Source organism: Palaemon carinicauda, chromosome 38, assembly GCF_036898095.1.
Source record: "Palaemon carinicauda isolate YSFRI2023 chromosome 38, ASM3689809v2, whole genome shotgun sequence".
In the NCBI taxonomy this organism is placed as follows: Eukaryota; Metazoa; Arthropoda; class Malacostraca; order Decapoda; family Palaemonidae; genus Palaemon; species Palaemon carinicauda.
Genome location: NC_090762.1, coordinates 70,488,135 through 70,502,752, shown reverse-complemented (window position 1 = coordinate 70,502,752; position 14,618 = coordinate 70,488,135). Strand labels below are relative to the sequence as shown.

General features: G+C 44.9%; 1 protein-coding gene across 1 annotated transcript in view; it reads right to left on the bottom strand.

Annotated features, from left to right (window-relative positions):
• Positions 1-14,618, bottom strand: part of LOC137630238 (activating signal cointegrator 1 complex subunit 1-like) — a 207,586-nt gene that overhangs the window by 42,195 nt on the left and 150,773 nt on the right. The window contains exon 5 of the mRNA XM_068361698.1: positions 128-291. Coding sequence (XP_068217799.1) covers positions 128-291 — 164 coding nt within the window. The remainder of the gene's footprint in view (positions 1-127; positions 292-14,618) is intronic.

The following is a 14,618-nucleotide window of genomic DNA, read 5'->3' as shown; positions in this document are numbered from 1 at the left end:
ACCATGTTCTTGAAGACCATGGATCACAAAAGCAATACTGTACACTCAAGACACTAACAAATATATACAGCAAAAAAATTGGTATTTAAAATGCAAAATTCATGCAACAAATTGAAAAAAAATTTACCTCAAAACATTTTCTGTGCACGAGTTCAAAACATCAATGGCTTGTCGACGTTCTCTGTCATCTGCTAAAACCATAACACAAAGGGTCAAATGTAACTTTGCAGGATCTTGAAAGAGACTCTCATCGATTCCCCTTTCATTTCCAAATTTTTCAAGTACTTCTCTCTGAAAGACAAAAGTGAAAGATAAGATGTTTTAGTCATTCATTTCTTGTTGAAAACCTTGTAAAGTACAATATCTAAAGATTTGCAGGTATAAAAATATTACTGCAGTATATCCATCACCCCAAAGAATCTCCAATTGAATTATTACATAGTTTTCCCCATTTGTTGAATGCTTTTTACCATACTGTACATAAAGCACACAATGTGATAAATTTGGAAATAATTAGAATTTTTCCTAAACATAAAACCTAAAATTCTTTACTATGAAGATACATTTCGGCGACAGCTGAAACTAGAGAAATGACTTTTAGTAATGTGTAACTACCTACTACTAGTTACCACCTGCTTATATACGCAGTAGCCAAAACAAGCCACTTTGCAATTGCAGGCAGGATTTTCGGGGGTAGGTGATGGTGGGCCAGTATGAGTAAAGAGCTTCAGGTTTGTATGGTTAGAAAAATACAAATTACTTCAAAATTTGTCATTTGTTCCGGAACCAAATAAAAACTTTCTAGCTCTTTACTATGGAGACTCATGTTAGGTGGGTGGAAGTCCAAACCTAACTGGCTGGTAACTGACCCAGGGCACAACTCTGAGCTTCGCATGAACTGTGGAGAGCGCACCCTGTCATCTCACTAACTTTCAAAATCGTAAGAGTAATTGGCCTGAGCAATTTGTGCGAAGGTGTGATAACAAAGCTCTTGTGACTCGACTAGGCACATATTAGCTTGGAGCTAAGGTTCTGACTTACATAAAATGTTGCTTGACTCCTGCCTCGCCCGAAGGTCGGGGATATAAAAAATACAAATTCCATGCATCAGGTTATGAAAGGGACCATGATACCCACCCGCAGTCAGAGGAGGTCAGCTTGGTGAGTCTTTTGGATGCTAAAACCCCCAGAGAGGGGAGAATAAAAACAAAGAGGTCCGTCACTTACACATTCATTTTAGCCTTACAACTAGGTAACATCTGCCCTCGACCAACTGCTACTTGTCATACAAGGGAGCTGAAGTGTTATTGACAATGTTTTGCGAAGCCACCACAGGACCTATCCAGAAGGTATCTAGGTTCCTGTGGGTTATGTCTTGCAGGTAGTGAATTGTGAACATTGTTTGACAGTGCCACATGCCCGCTTGTAAAACCTGTGTCACAGAGAAGTTCTTTATAATACCAGGGGTATGCTAGCACCTCATGTCATGAGCTGTAGGTCTATGGTGGAGAGGAGTCGGGTCCGTATATACGGCTCATTCTATTACCTGCCTAGTTCAGGAAGGGATCAAGTTTATTCTCCTCTTGACTCTACCTATGTTGATGAAGAGTTATGACCTGAGAGAAACATCCATGCCCATACAGGGACAAAGAAAAAATTGATCTGGGTCATCAGTTACAAAACAGACTCCATACAGAAGGGGCGCAATTCTAGGATCTACTACAGCCAAAGTCTGAGTCTTGGGAACAGATTCAGGGAAAAAGGTCAAGTGTTACTAAACCTTCCCCCCTCCCATGGCTTGGGTATGTTTAGAAGAGACCATGTTCTTTGCTGGCACTCATTGCGGAGATCAAGGTGAGAAAGAAAAAAACCTAGCTAAGAGTCAGATCCTGATCTGAGGGCTGATTCGAGGTATGACGCACTCCTTTACAGGAACGTGGCCCATGAACTATGCTCCAAAAAGCCATCTAACTTTTGACTGAGGACCAGTAAGTTCAACACTGAATGATGGGAAACAATTCCATTGCTGCACGGTTGACTCCATTTAAAATGGTGACCAAGATTTGAAGTTCAACAGTATTCTATCGTGGTTGAGACCGCTCAGGGTCTTTCTCCACAATGTATCGAGCTTCGCTGTCCAGGGGAGAGAGATATCTAATGGCGAGAAGCCACTGCAACAAACTCAATCTTAGCAGAAACCCCTCCTGGAATGATGGAGGGCGAATGATGACCTACAGGGGTATCCAGCCATCCTTTTCGTAATTACTTGCAAAACTCCTCCATGACAGAGGAGATGTTGCATACCCTCCAGGAGAGAAGTCGTAGGAGCACGAGTGATCATGGTGAATCTCTGACTGAGGTTGTATGAGCCACTCAGGAAAGAAGGAACCATTGTTTTGATATCTCTGCAAGCAGGAATAGAGGCTCTAGGTGCTATTGGTTGCTACCACCACAGAGTTATGGGGATCCTCGACCAGTCTGTCGATGCCATTCTAGAAAGGGTCTCCCTCTAAAAAGGGTACCTGGTTACCCCATACTGGTTAACAATACTCTAGCACTTCTGAACATGAAATGTTCTGGATTGACATTCTATCCATGACTTCCTGTCTCTGAGGGAGAGAGAGGTCCCTCAAAGCCCACTATCTGAGTCTGCCTGGTCGGGATGACTGTTAGGAAAGTTCTTTGCTCATACTGAATTGGGTTACAAGGGCCAAATGAATTGTCTCAGGTCCAACTCCATCTTGTAACAGCTAGACAGACAGGAGTCATTGCCACCTGCCTCTGGTGTTCCCAGCCAGTAAACCTTCCAAATACTGACCAGAACCAATGTTGTTCGACTTCGCTCATCAGATGAGAAGTGGCGTTTTCAACGTGGTATGGTCGTTGACTGCAGGGAATGTCATGTCTGTGTGTTTTATGCAGTGTAAAAAATACCCTTGACTGGCTATTCTACCACCATCATTCTTCCATGGGAGACACAACAGTGTGACAAAAGGGGGTTATTAGAAAAGATTAAGAGCCAGCAACACTGTACTCCAATTCAGGGAAACTCGTGTGACACTGCCGACAGGTGCCGCGACAGGTAAGCCCCCATTTTCCTTTGATGCATCCCCGAAGCCTCAAACATGTGGAAGGAGAGAGGAGGATTATTCCCCTGAGGAGGATGGTAATCTGTACGTTCCGACTCGGGCCTCTCTTTCACTCTGATTTTATTGGACTCGTAAGTCCGTAGAATCCTTGCTAACATTGAAAGGATCAGCTGCCATTAGAGGAGACTAAAGCTATGTCACTTGTCGGGGCCAAAGAACTCGGAAATTCAGGGGCCCCAGTAGGCTCAGCCATCGGTGGGCTCATAACATGTCTCGCTTGAAGAAGGAATTTCCACTTCCTAGAGTCTTTTATCCCTCACTGGGAATCCCCACTTTGGTAATACACTCTATCTACCAGTCTATGCTGTGTCTTGCTACATGCGCGTAATACTGGGGAGATAGCGCTTACTTGGCATACAGGCAAGCTTGCCACCTGTGCGTAGCACGCTATCGAGGTAGTGCTACTTGTGACAACGCGCCACTGAGGTAATGCTTACCTGTGGTTAGTGCAAAGTCCATAATTGGCGAGCAGGTTAGCTTGCCACCTGTGAGGTAGTGCTCACCTGTGGCACGTACAAAGTCCATATTTGGCGTGGTGTAGGTGAGCTCGCCACCTGCTCTGGGGGGCATGCCACCAGGGTAGGGCATATTCAGTTGGTAAGGTAGGATCTACCTGCTCCTGTTTTCTCACCACCAGTGCGTAGTGCGTCCGACGCTTACCTGTGAAGTACGTGAGATGTACCCTCTGGGCAGAGGTGAGCTAATTGCCTGCGCAACTTGCTCGCTCACGTGTGGAGCGTGCGAAGGCCAAGCTTGCCGAGTAAGGTACAGTATAGCAAACTCGCTAAGGTGACCATGGTGCAGAGTTGGAAGAGCGCGCAGACCCTCATCATGCAGAAGTGCTCGCTCACCCACCTCCCTAGGTGGTTGGGTGTGCAAGACTCGTCCGCAAGACCAGGATCTGTGTCTCGTTGAACTAGCGCATCCTGGAGAAAACACTCTTGTTCGTCCTTTCTTCTGCAGGAGATTAGCAAGCAGCCTTCATCTCTTCTACAAGCACAAACTGTTTGTTCACCAGAATAAGAAAATGGCTGCATTGTTACTGTGCGCTGGCACGTGGGCGGAGCAGCAGGTTTTTCCTTGATCGCGAGAGTCGGGTGCAACTAATTCCGCAAGACAAGATTGAGACTTACTGTATCTCCAATCGTTTGTCTCACAAGTGTTGTACTGTAAGTATAAGTTCAGCTACGGACCAGTCACACAGACTAAACATTCCTCTCTAGACAGAAATTTTCTTCTGTTATAACAGGAATACTGAGGCAGAATGAAAATTCAGGAGCGGACTGGAAAATTTGTTGTCCAACCCTCAATTGGAGAACATCGCTAATGTTCGGCAAACGAGACCCTCTTCCATAACAAAAACCTTTACAAACGGGAAATACGTTTCATAATTCTCCATGGTCAAAAAGAATTCGCTTATGCTTGGTTTCGGAGTTTAAGAGCTTTTAATACAGTACTTAGACAAACATTCCGGCGAAGTTAGGAAGGATCTGACTGGAATGGAAGATTTTACTTAAGAGCAGACTACCACTGATTAGTTTTAAGAGAGTAGGATGGTCATAAATAACCTGACTCTCCCGAAGGAATATAACCATCGAATTAGGAAGATCAAATGATATACAGTACAGTATTAGAACGTCGTTCCAATTATATGATCATACGTAGTCCTTGCTATCTCTCACGGGTGTGCATCCAACCGTTAGAGTAAGGCATGCAACTAGCGAATTGAACTGCGTTTGTTGGCAGTAATAGTTCGATGCCCTCATGCGGTTGTGTACAATCGTAACTTCTCTGACTCTGGGTAAGTGCTCTAAAATGAGCCTGAGCTTTGTGAACATGTTTCCTTGTATGAGACGAAGAGCAATATTATTGCTGTAGCATTGTTAACATGTTTGTTTGCCCATGTAAAGTACACGTAGTTAGCAAAGCGATCAGACCTTTGTCGATATAAGGTCGGGCAGGCGGGACAAACCTCCCTGGAAGCGAATAAAAGCATAACCTCACAGGGTTATGTCTCACGAGACCAAAATGCTTTGAAGGCATGATGGAGTGAGGCAAAGATCGCATACCGATGAGCTCTCTAACTCGTAGGGAGAGAGAGAAGTCCGAGATAAAACCTCGAAGGATTGTTTCCCAAGATTTGTTGTCTGCTGAACAACAGGGGATGAGGCAGCCACAAGCGGTCGGAAAGCATTCCTATCTGTAGTAAAACCCTGGCAGGACTATAACGAGATTCGTTGTATCCTGGGGGCATAACGGTGGCTTGCAGCAGCCACAAGCAGCTGACAGGCATCCAATTTTGCGGCAATAACTCCTGAGAGTTTTGTCTTATGAGACTCATTTACAGTTCCAGGTTTCCACCTCCCTGGCAAAGTATAGCAGTCGCAAGGGAGTGCATGCGCAACAAAAGAAACTCATGTCATCCAATTACCATAGGTTATTATCAAGCATCTGTAGTTGTACAGAGATTATCAGAGAGGGGAACACGCCCGCGCACCTAGCTAACAATTACTGTAATGTCGGGTGGGCTCTCTCATGGAAACAATGAGTATTCTCGCATGTAAGGGTTATTTGCCTAACCATGCAAAGAACACAAACACTTGCCAGGTACCAAGAGGTTAGCAAGTAAGGTCTTGCGCACTTGTTGTTTGGTGAGGCGAGCGCTAGCTAGTAAATGCTGGCGAATGTTAGTGGGCGCTGGCAAATGTTGGTGAGGTGAGGTTAACTCGTCCCTGTAAAAATGGGTATAACTAAGGTATGAGCACCCTGAGTTGCTCGCAGAACTTTGTCAGGCAGAAGAGCTCGCCCATCCACCTCGCTAGTGCTCAGTGGAAGGGTGCACAACACTGCGCATGACTTCTCTGTGAGACTAAGGTCTTGCAAAGTACAGTCGGCGCTCTTTTATCGTTGGTTTTTTCTTTGCAGTTTCAGTTTTATGCGACCAAGAACAACGCAATACCTATTAAATAGAAAATCTCATAATCGCGATAAAATTCACACTGCGCAATGATTTCAAATAGCCCGCGCTCCTTTACACATGCAGTGCTTCACACCCCTACGTATCACTCCATCCCGCTGGTCCTAGCTCTCTCTGTAGAGTGTATATCAATTTACTGTGGTAAAAAAAAGGGATTTTGACAGGAAAATTTATTATTGGGTGAGACAGCCATGTCGTCCTAATGGAAGTTCTTCTACGCAACTTTTTACTTGGGATATTTCCTGCGAGTAAAATATCAAAGGATTTTACCTGTAGAGGTATCACAAGGTTCTGACCCCTTGAGCAAATATCCCTAGAGATATCGTTTATGTAAAAGGGACGTGTTTAAAATATGATATTTTAATTATAAAATAAATTTTTGAATATACTTACCCGGTGAATATATAATAGCTGCAACTCTGTTGCTCGACAGACAAAAAACAGTAAAAACTCGCCAGCGATCGCTATACAGGTTGCGGGTGTGCCCACCAGCGCCAACTGTCGGCCAGATACCACTCTCTCGATGTAAACAAAGACTCAATTTCTTCTCATCCCACTGCGTCTCTATTGGGGAGGAAGGGAGGGTCGTTTAATTTATATATTCACCGGGTAAGTATATTCAAAAATTTATTTTATAATTAAAATATCATTTTTAAATATTTAACTTAGCCGGTGAATATATAATAGCTGATTCACACCCAGGGTGGTGGGTAGAGACCAGTTAAATATGTTTACATCGTAAAAGCTAAGAGTTTTTTATTTCATTTTGACAGTTATCAATATAACAAAACCAAAATAAATAGGTACCTGGTAAGGAAGTCGACTTAGACGATTACTCTGCCTTGTAAGTACGTCTTCCTTACGGAACCCCGCGATCCTCTTAGGATGCTGACAGACCCCCAGGAGCTGAAGTATCAAGGGCTGCAACCCATACAACAGGACCTCATCAAACCCCTAATCTGGGCGCTCTCAAGAAATGACTTTGACCACCCGCCAAATCAACCAGGATGCGAAAGGCTTCTTAGCCTTCCGGACAACCCATAAAAACATTAAAACATTTCAAGAGACAGATTAAAAGGATATGGAATTAGGGAATTGTAGTGGTTGAGCCCTCACCCACTACTGCACTCGCTGCTACGAATGGTCCCAGTGTGTAGCAGTTCTCGTAAAGAGACTGGACACCTTTTAAGTAACATGACGCGAACACTGACTTGCTTCTCCAATAGGTTGCGTCCATGATACTTTGCAGAGATCTATTTTGCTTAAAGGCCACGGAAGTTGCTACAGCTCTAACCTCGTGCGTCTTAACCTTAAGCAAAGCTCGGTCTTCCTCACTCAAGTGTGAATGAGCTTCTCGTATTAACAATCTGATAAAACATGACAAAGCATTCTTTGACATAGGTAAGGATGGTTTCTTAACCGAACACCATAACGCTTCAGATTGGCCTCGTAAAGGTTTAGTACGAGCTAAGTAGAACTTAAGAGCTCTAACAGGGCATAAGACTCTTTCTAGTTCATTGTCTACGATCTCCGATAAGCTGGGAATATCGAAAGATTTAGGCCAAGGACGAGAAGGTAGCTCATTTTTGGCTAGAAAACCAAGTTGCAGAGAACAAGTGGCCTTTTCTGACGAAAATCCGATGTTCTTGCTGAAGGCATGAATCTCACTGACTCTTTTAGCTGAGGCTAAGCATACCAGGAAAAAAGTCTTAAGAGTGAGATCTTTCAGGGAGGCTGACTGTAAAGGCTCAAACCTGTCTGACATGAGGAATCTTAGGACCACGTCTAAATTCCACCCAGGAGTAGCCAAACGACGCTCCTTAGTGGTCTCGAAAGACTTAAGGAGGTCTTGCAGATCTTTATTGTTGGAAAGATCTAAGCCTCTATGCCGGAAGACCGATGCCAACATGCTTCTGTAGCCCTTGATAGTGGGAGCTGAAAGGGATCGTCCTTTTCTCAGGTATAAGAGAAAATCAGCTATTTGGGCTACAGAGGTACTGGTCGAGGATACAGAAACTGACTTGCACCAGTCTCGGAAGACTTCCCACTTCGATTGGTAGACTCTAATGGTAGAAGCTCTCCTTGCTCTAGCAATCGCACTGGCTGCCTCCTTCGAAAAGCCTCTAGCTCTCGAGAGTCTTTCGATAGTCTGAAGGCAGTCAGACGAAGAGCGTGGAGGCTTTGGTGTACCTTCTTTACGTGTGGCTGACGTAGAAGGTCTACTCTTAGAGGAAGACTTCTGGGAACGTCTACTAACCATCGAAGTACCTCGGTGAACCATTCTCTCGCGGGCCAGAGGGGAGCAACTAACGTCAACCTTGTCCCTTCGTGAGAGGCGAACTTCTGCAGTACCTTGTTGACAATCTTGAATGGTGGGAATGCGTAAAGATCCAGATGTGACCAATCTAGGAGGAAGGCATCTATATGTATTGCTGCTGGTCCGGGACTGGAGAGCAATAGATTGGAAGCCTCTTGGTCAGCGAGGTTGCAAAGAGATCTATGGTGGGTTGACCTCAAGTCGACCAAAGTCTCTTGCACACATCCTTGTGGAGGGTCCATTCGATTGGAATTACTTGACCTTTCCGACTGAGACAATCTGCTAGGACGTTCAAGTCGCCCTGGATGAACCTCGTTACTAGGGAGATGCCTCGATCTTTAGACCAGATGAGCAGGTCCCTTGCGACCTCGTACAAAGTCAGTGAGTGGGTACCTCCCTGTTTGTAAATGTACGCCAAGGCCGTGGTGTTGTCCGAGTTTACCTCCACCACTTTGCCTCGAAGGAGATTCTCGAAGCTTATCAAGGCCAGATGAACCACCAAAAGCTCCTTGCTGTTGATATGCATGCTCCTCTGACTCGAGTTCCACAGACCTGAGCATTCCCGACCGTCCAGCGTCGCGCCCCAGCCCAAGTCCGATGCGTCCGAGAAGAGAACGTGGTTGGGTATCTGAACTGCCAGGGGAAGACCCTCTCGTAGGCTGATATTGTCCTTCCACCAAGTCAGACAAGACTTTATCTTTTCGGAAATCGGGATCGAGACCGCTTCTAGTGTCTTGTCCTTTTTCCAGTGAAAAGCCAGATGGAATTGAAGAGGACGGAGGTGTAGCCTTCCTAGCGAGACAAATTGCTCCAGGGATGAAAGCGTCCCTACCAGATTCATCCACAGCCTGACTGAGCAGCGTTCTTTCTTCAGCATCTTCTGGATGGAGAGCAGGGCTTGATCTATTCTGGGGGCCGACGGAAAAGCCCGAAAAACTTGACTGTGAATCTCCATCCCTAAATACAGAATAGTTTGGGATGGGACCAGCTGTGACTTTTCCAAATTGACTAGGAGTCCCAATTCCTTGGCCAGATCTAGAGTCCAATTGAGATCCTTCAGACAGCGATGACTGGAAGAGGCTCTGAGAAGCCAGTCGTCCAAGTACAGGGAGGCTCTGATCTCCGATAGCTCGAAACTGGTACCCCACATTCCTGTGAACAAACCTCAGAAACGGTTGGGAATCCGGGTGTATAGGAATGTGGAAGTATGCCTCCTGAAGGTCGAGAGAGACCATCCAGTCGCCTTCCATAAATGCTGTCAAGACAGCCTGGTAGACTTCATCGTGAAGTTTGTCTTGACAATGAACACATTGAGCGCACTTGCCTCATACGTACTCCTGCAGTGAACATGGCTGCCAAAACATGGAGCCATCCCTGAGGGACTTGTCTCTGCAGAGAACGTGGCTGTCAGATCATTGGAGCCATCCCTGAAAGCCTTGTTTATGCATGACATAATTGTACAGCAAAACTTCAAAGGCTCGAAAACAGCTGTGAAGTTGACCTGTAAAATCTTGGAGCGTCTCCTGGCCAGGCGCCAGGGAGAGTCTACGAGATTTAAGAAGTCTATCTGGGCAGAGGCAGGAACTCCCAAGCCGAGAACTTCTCTCGTGTCATATCAGACTCTCGCTCTATAAGCCAGTTTAAAAGAAGGGAAAGCAAAGGCTGTATTCCCCAAACTCCTCCTGGTGATAAACCAGTCGCCTAGCAAACGTAAAGCTCTCTAGGAGAGCGAGAGAGCACTAGCTTATAAACAACGGCTTCGAAGTAGCTAGGCCTAGTGTAAGCTCTGACGTTTAGGCGAACGAGGAGCAGCAGTTACAAAAAGATCCGGACAAAGATCCTTAAAAATCAGCATGATTTAATTAAAGTCCATAGAGGGCTAAGGAGCTTTAGGCTCCTCTCCGTCTGACAGAGTCCTCAAGGGAATATCAGTAGGAGGGGGAACAGCAACTTCCTCATCTAAAGGAACCTTGTCCGATAATAGCTGAGTCTCAAGCAAGGGAGAGACCTACCGTGGTGGCAATGCTTTACAAGCAGAGTCCACACGCACTGGTGCATTAGTAGCGGACCAGGACGCAACGTCATGTAACTGCTTGACAGTCTGTGAACTGTCAACAACAACAGGTGCGAGAGACCAGGACGCAACGTCATGTAACTGCTTGACAGTCTGTGAACTGTCAACAACAACAGGTGCGTGAGGACGCACAGCGTCCACTCGAGACTGCTTTGACTGCCTAGACTGAGCAGTCAAAACAACTCTAGAATGCGGAGGTTGACGCACAGCGTCAAAACAAGTCAACTCCGATTGTTAGCGAACGTCCTGAACGTCAACAGGAGCATCAGCAAGTGGCCTAACGTCCAAATGTGGCTGAAAATCCACACGAGACCGCATCGAGTGTGGTTCTAAACAACCTGACTGACGTGACTTAGCTACGCCAACGTCAACAGGACGCACAAAGGAACGTTAGGTTGGCTGAAAGCCAGGATCTCGATGAGATAAACGGCTAGGCTCAACGGACTAATCGGCAGAATAGTCTTCCATAAGGGAGGCAAGCTTATTGTGCATGTCTTGCCGTACAACCCATTTAGGATCAACGGAAATGGTTGCGGTAAGAGACGAGGGTAACGTCTGTGACCGCAACACTTTGCCAACAAAAAAGACTCTCGGAGTCTGTGTTACGCTTTTGTTAGGCGGCGAGCAGTTTTCCGATGACTGCATAGGGTCAGAGCTGTCCTAATGGCTGCAACCAGGACGCTGGACCTGTCCTGAAAGGACTGACTTTCGCTTAAGGGCCTCGAAACCTTGTTTCAGGTTTCTTATGCGAAAAGCCTTCGGATGACGAGGAGAAAATTGTCTCTCTCGCCTTATGGTAGGGGAGATCTTGGTAAGATACACCCGATACCATAGAGGGAAACGTCTGTTCGCTGATCAAGGCCTCTCGAACCCATAAGTCGTACGACATTACTTCTCCCCTGGGCTTGGGAGCTTGCAAGAGGTCCCGGACTAGGTGAACGACAGGCACGAACAGACGAACCCTCGGACGCAACACTGTAACACTTTGCGCAATATCACTTTATCACTACGATTTTCTGTTTTGCACTTATTTCACTGAAATCGAAACTTTTACTGATTTCTAGCTTAAGCACGCAATTCTACCCTCATCAAAAGGTAGTAAATGCGAAATCAGTCGTATAATGCAAGCACATTAATACCAGCAAAGAAACAGTAAACATCTTTTAAGATAAAAAAGAATCAGTGGTTGGGGAAGAGAATAAACACTAGTTCATTCAAAACTACGTTTTCAATCTCTCACCGTACATTGCCTGGGGACGAGAATAAAACTAAAAACGTTTTATCCTTTCTCCCCGTACAGAGACTAGGGACGAGAGTAACTCGAGAACAACGTTACCCGCTTGAACGGAACGTTTTCTCTCCTCTCTCTCCCTCCGTCTCTATCTCTCTCTCTCTTTCTCTCTTGATTTCGCACCTAAGAGAAGAGCCCAATTACGTTTCGTCAAAAAAAACATGTTATTTGACCAAAGGAAAAAACTGAAAGGTTTTTCAATTAAAAAGTTCCTTTAAAATAGAATTTAAAACATTTAAGCTTTGAAAGAAGAATGAACAAAACGTCAGAATCGATTTACTCTTTCTGCAAAGTGAAACCGTGATACTCTCTCTCTCTATCGTAACGATAGAGCGCAAACTGCGTAGCATAAATAAACTAAACGTTAGTTCATCTTTGAAAACAGTACGAAGACTATTCAAAGAAATTCTTTCATAAAATATTTATTAAAAATATTCATTTAAAAAGTTTTAAATCATTAGCTCTTTAAAAGCTATTTACGATTGAAAGGGCTCAACGTTGTTTAACTTCGGTTTCCAAGTTAGGACCGCCTACTCTCAGGAAAGGTCGCATATAAACAAAACATTAAAATTTATTTTTTATGTTTATTATAAATGGAAAGTTAATCGAAGAGGCCTAATAAAAATCTGGTGAGATATAAAATATATAGAGGAAAATCTATAATTAATTTATAACGTGATAAGATAATTACTAAAAGCCTAAACACACTTCCGTCTAAGGGAAGGGTCGGCCATTTAAAAGTCAAAGAAAGTCCATACTCTCTTTGTCACCAAAAATTAAATCTATCCAAAACGAGTTCAAGATTTAAGATGAAGATAAAACTCCTGCACTGCGAAAGCTCAAACCAAAATGAAGTACTTCACCAAATATGTTGAGAAAACTCCAGGTTCTACAGCGAGTAAAAGTACGTCTTGTCGACACGTCGACAGAGAAGAAATTGAGTCTTTGTTTACATCGAGAGAGTGGTATCTGGCCGACAGTTGGCGCTGGTGGGCACACCCGCAACCTGTATAGCGATCGCTGGCGAGTTTTTACTGTTTTTTGTCTGTCGAGCAACAGAGTTGCAGCTATTATATATTCACCGGCTAAGTTAAATATTTAAAAAACCACAGCTATCCTTCCCCAAATAGAGTTAACCTTATCTCGAAGGATATGGGATAGGATTGGATATGTGGGAGAGCCGTTATAACTCCAATCCCAGTGAGTTACTGTAAACATAGCTGGTTCGCCATTCCAGCAGCAGCCATTGCATGATGCTAGCCTCACACTGAGAATTGGGAAGGGATGAAAGGTAATGGGCAGGTCCATCAGGACGACATGGCTATTTCACCCAAAAATATCCCTTTTTTGGACTCGAGCCATGTCATCTTGATGGAAGTTCCTCAAAGGCAACTTTCTACTTAGTATATTTCTGCTAGTGATATACCAGAGAATTTTACCTGTTGAGGTATCACGGAGTTCTTACCTCCGGAGCGAATATTCTGAGAGATATCATGTGTTATATACACCATGGACATGATTAAAACAAGCCACGGCTATCCTTCCCCGAATAGAGTTAACCTTGTCTCGAAGGATATGGGATAGGATTGGATACGTGGGAGAGAGAGCCTTTACAACTCCCGATCCCAGTGTGCTACAGCCAACATGTTTCCTGTAAAACCATTCCTTTTTGCAGACGCCATCTTGACGGTTGCTTGGAGTTATTTCTGCGTGTTTTCATAGCTTTATGAGTGGTTTTGCAATCACAGATGCTTCGGCTTCTTCCTCATCGACGAAGTTGAGTACCATTTTCTTTTGTGTTGGAGAATTTCGCTTCTCCATCCCATTTTTATTCGGTGTGCATGATTTTTATTGCCTGAGGCTGGCGTGCGGTCGGCGCCGGCGTCTCATATATCTAAATTGCTAAGAAATGCATAATTATTTAGTCATATTATTGTAAGAATGTGTTTTATATTATTCTTTTACAATTGTGGTATGATTATGGAGTATTTCCCCCCTTTTACTGGTGTCTGCATGTGTGTATTTTATGTCTTGACTTAGGTTAACTCTACCCTGCCGGCAGCCATGGCTGGTGAATATGTACTTGAGCACCATCCCCTTTCACTTAACCTTGCTGGTTTCGTGAGGCTGCCCATCCTCCCATGCATCCTAGGGGGAGCTGCAGTCCTGAAGGTCTTTCTAAGAGTGCTGGATAGTGTTTACAGTTGCCCTAGGGGGACTGTTTTTCCCTTTTCCACTTAGCCTGCTTGTTTGGCCAGGCGGCACAGGTCTTGGGAACTTGTTCCCTGTGTCTACTTCTTGTCTATCCATTGGAACTCACAACCTTGTTCTAATGCTGACAGGTAGACCTTCCCTCTGCTGCCTCTTCCCCTTCCTGGTTAGGCCATACCTTACTGTCCTAAGAACTACGGTTCCTACTGTCTAGTCTTCTTACCCTAGCATTTGAGGTTTTCCCTCACAAGCTAGGTGGGCTAGGCTTGCCTGCACAGTATTTCTAATGGCCTAACCCTATCCAGGCAGAGAGCTGGTACCCCTTGGGGTTCTCCTCTGCCACCTTAGTAGCTGCCTGAGCTGTGGCTGCAGCTTCTCATCCTGGGGTATGTTCCTCTTGCTGTGGAGTCTCGACTCCTTTGCCTGGTTAGTCTATCTTAGCAGAAGTGTTGCCTTCTGTCCCTGCTTCCAGTCTTGTCAGCTTGAGTTCTTTTAGCATTTGATGTGAGCTGGCTACAGGGGCATCCCCTCTGCCGCCTTAGCTGCAGCCTTAGGCTGGTCATCTACACCTTCCCTCTTCCATATCTGAGGAACATTAT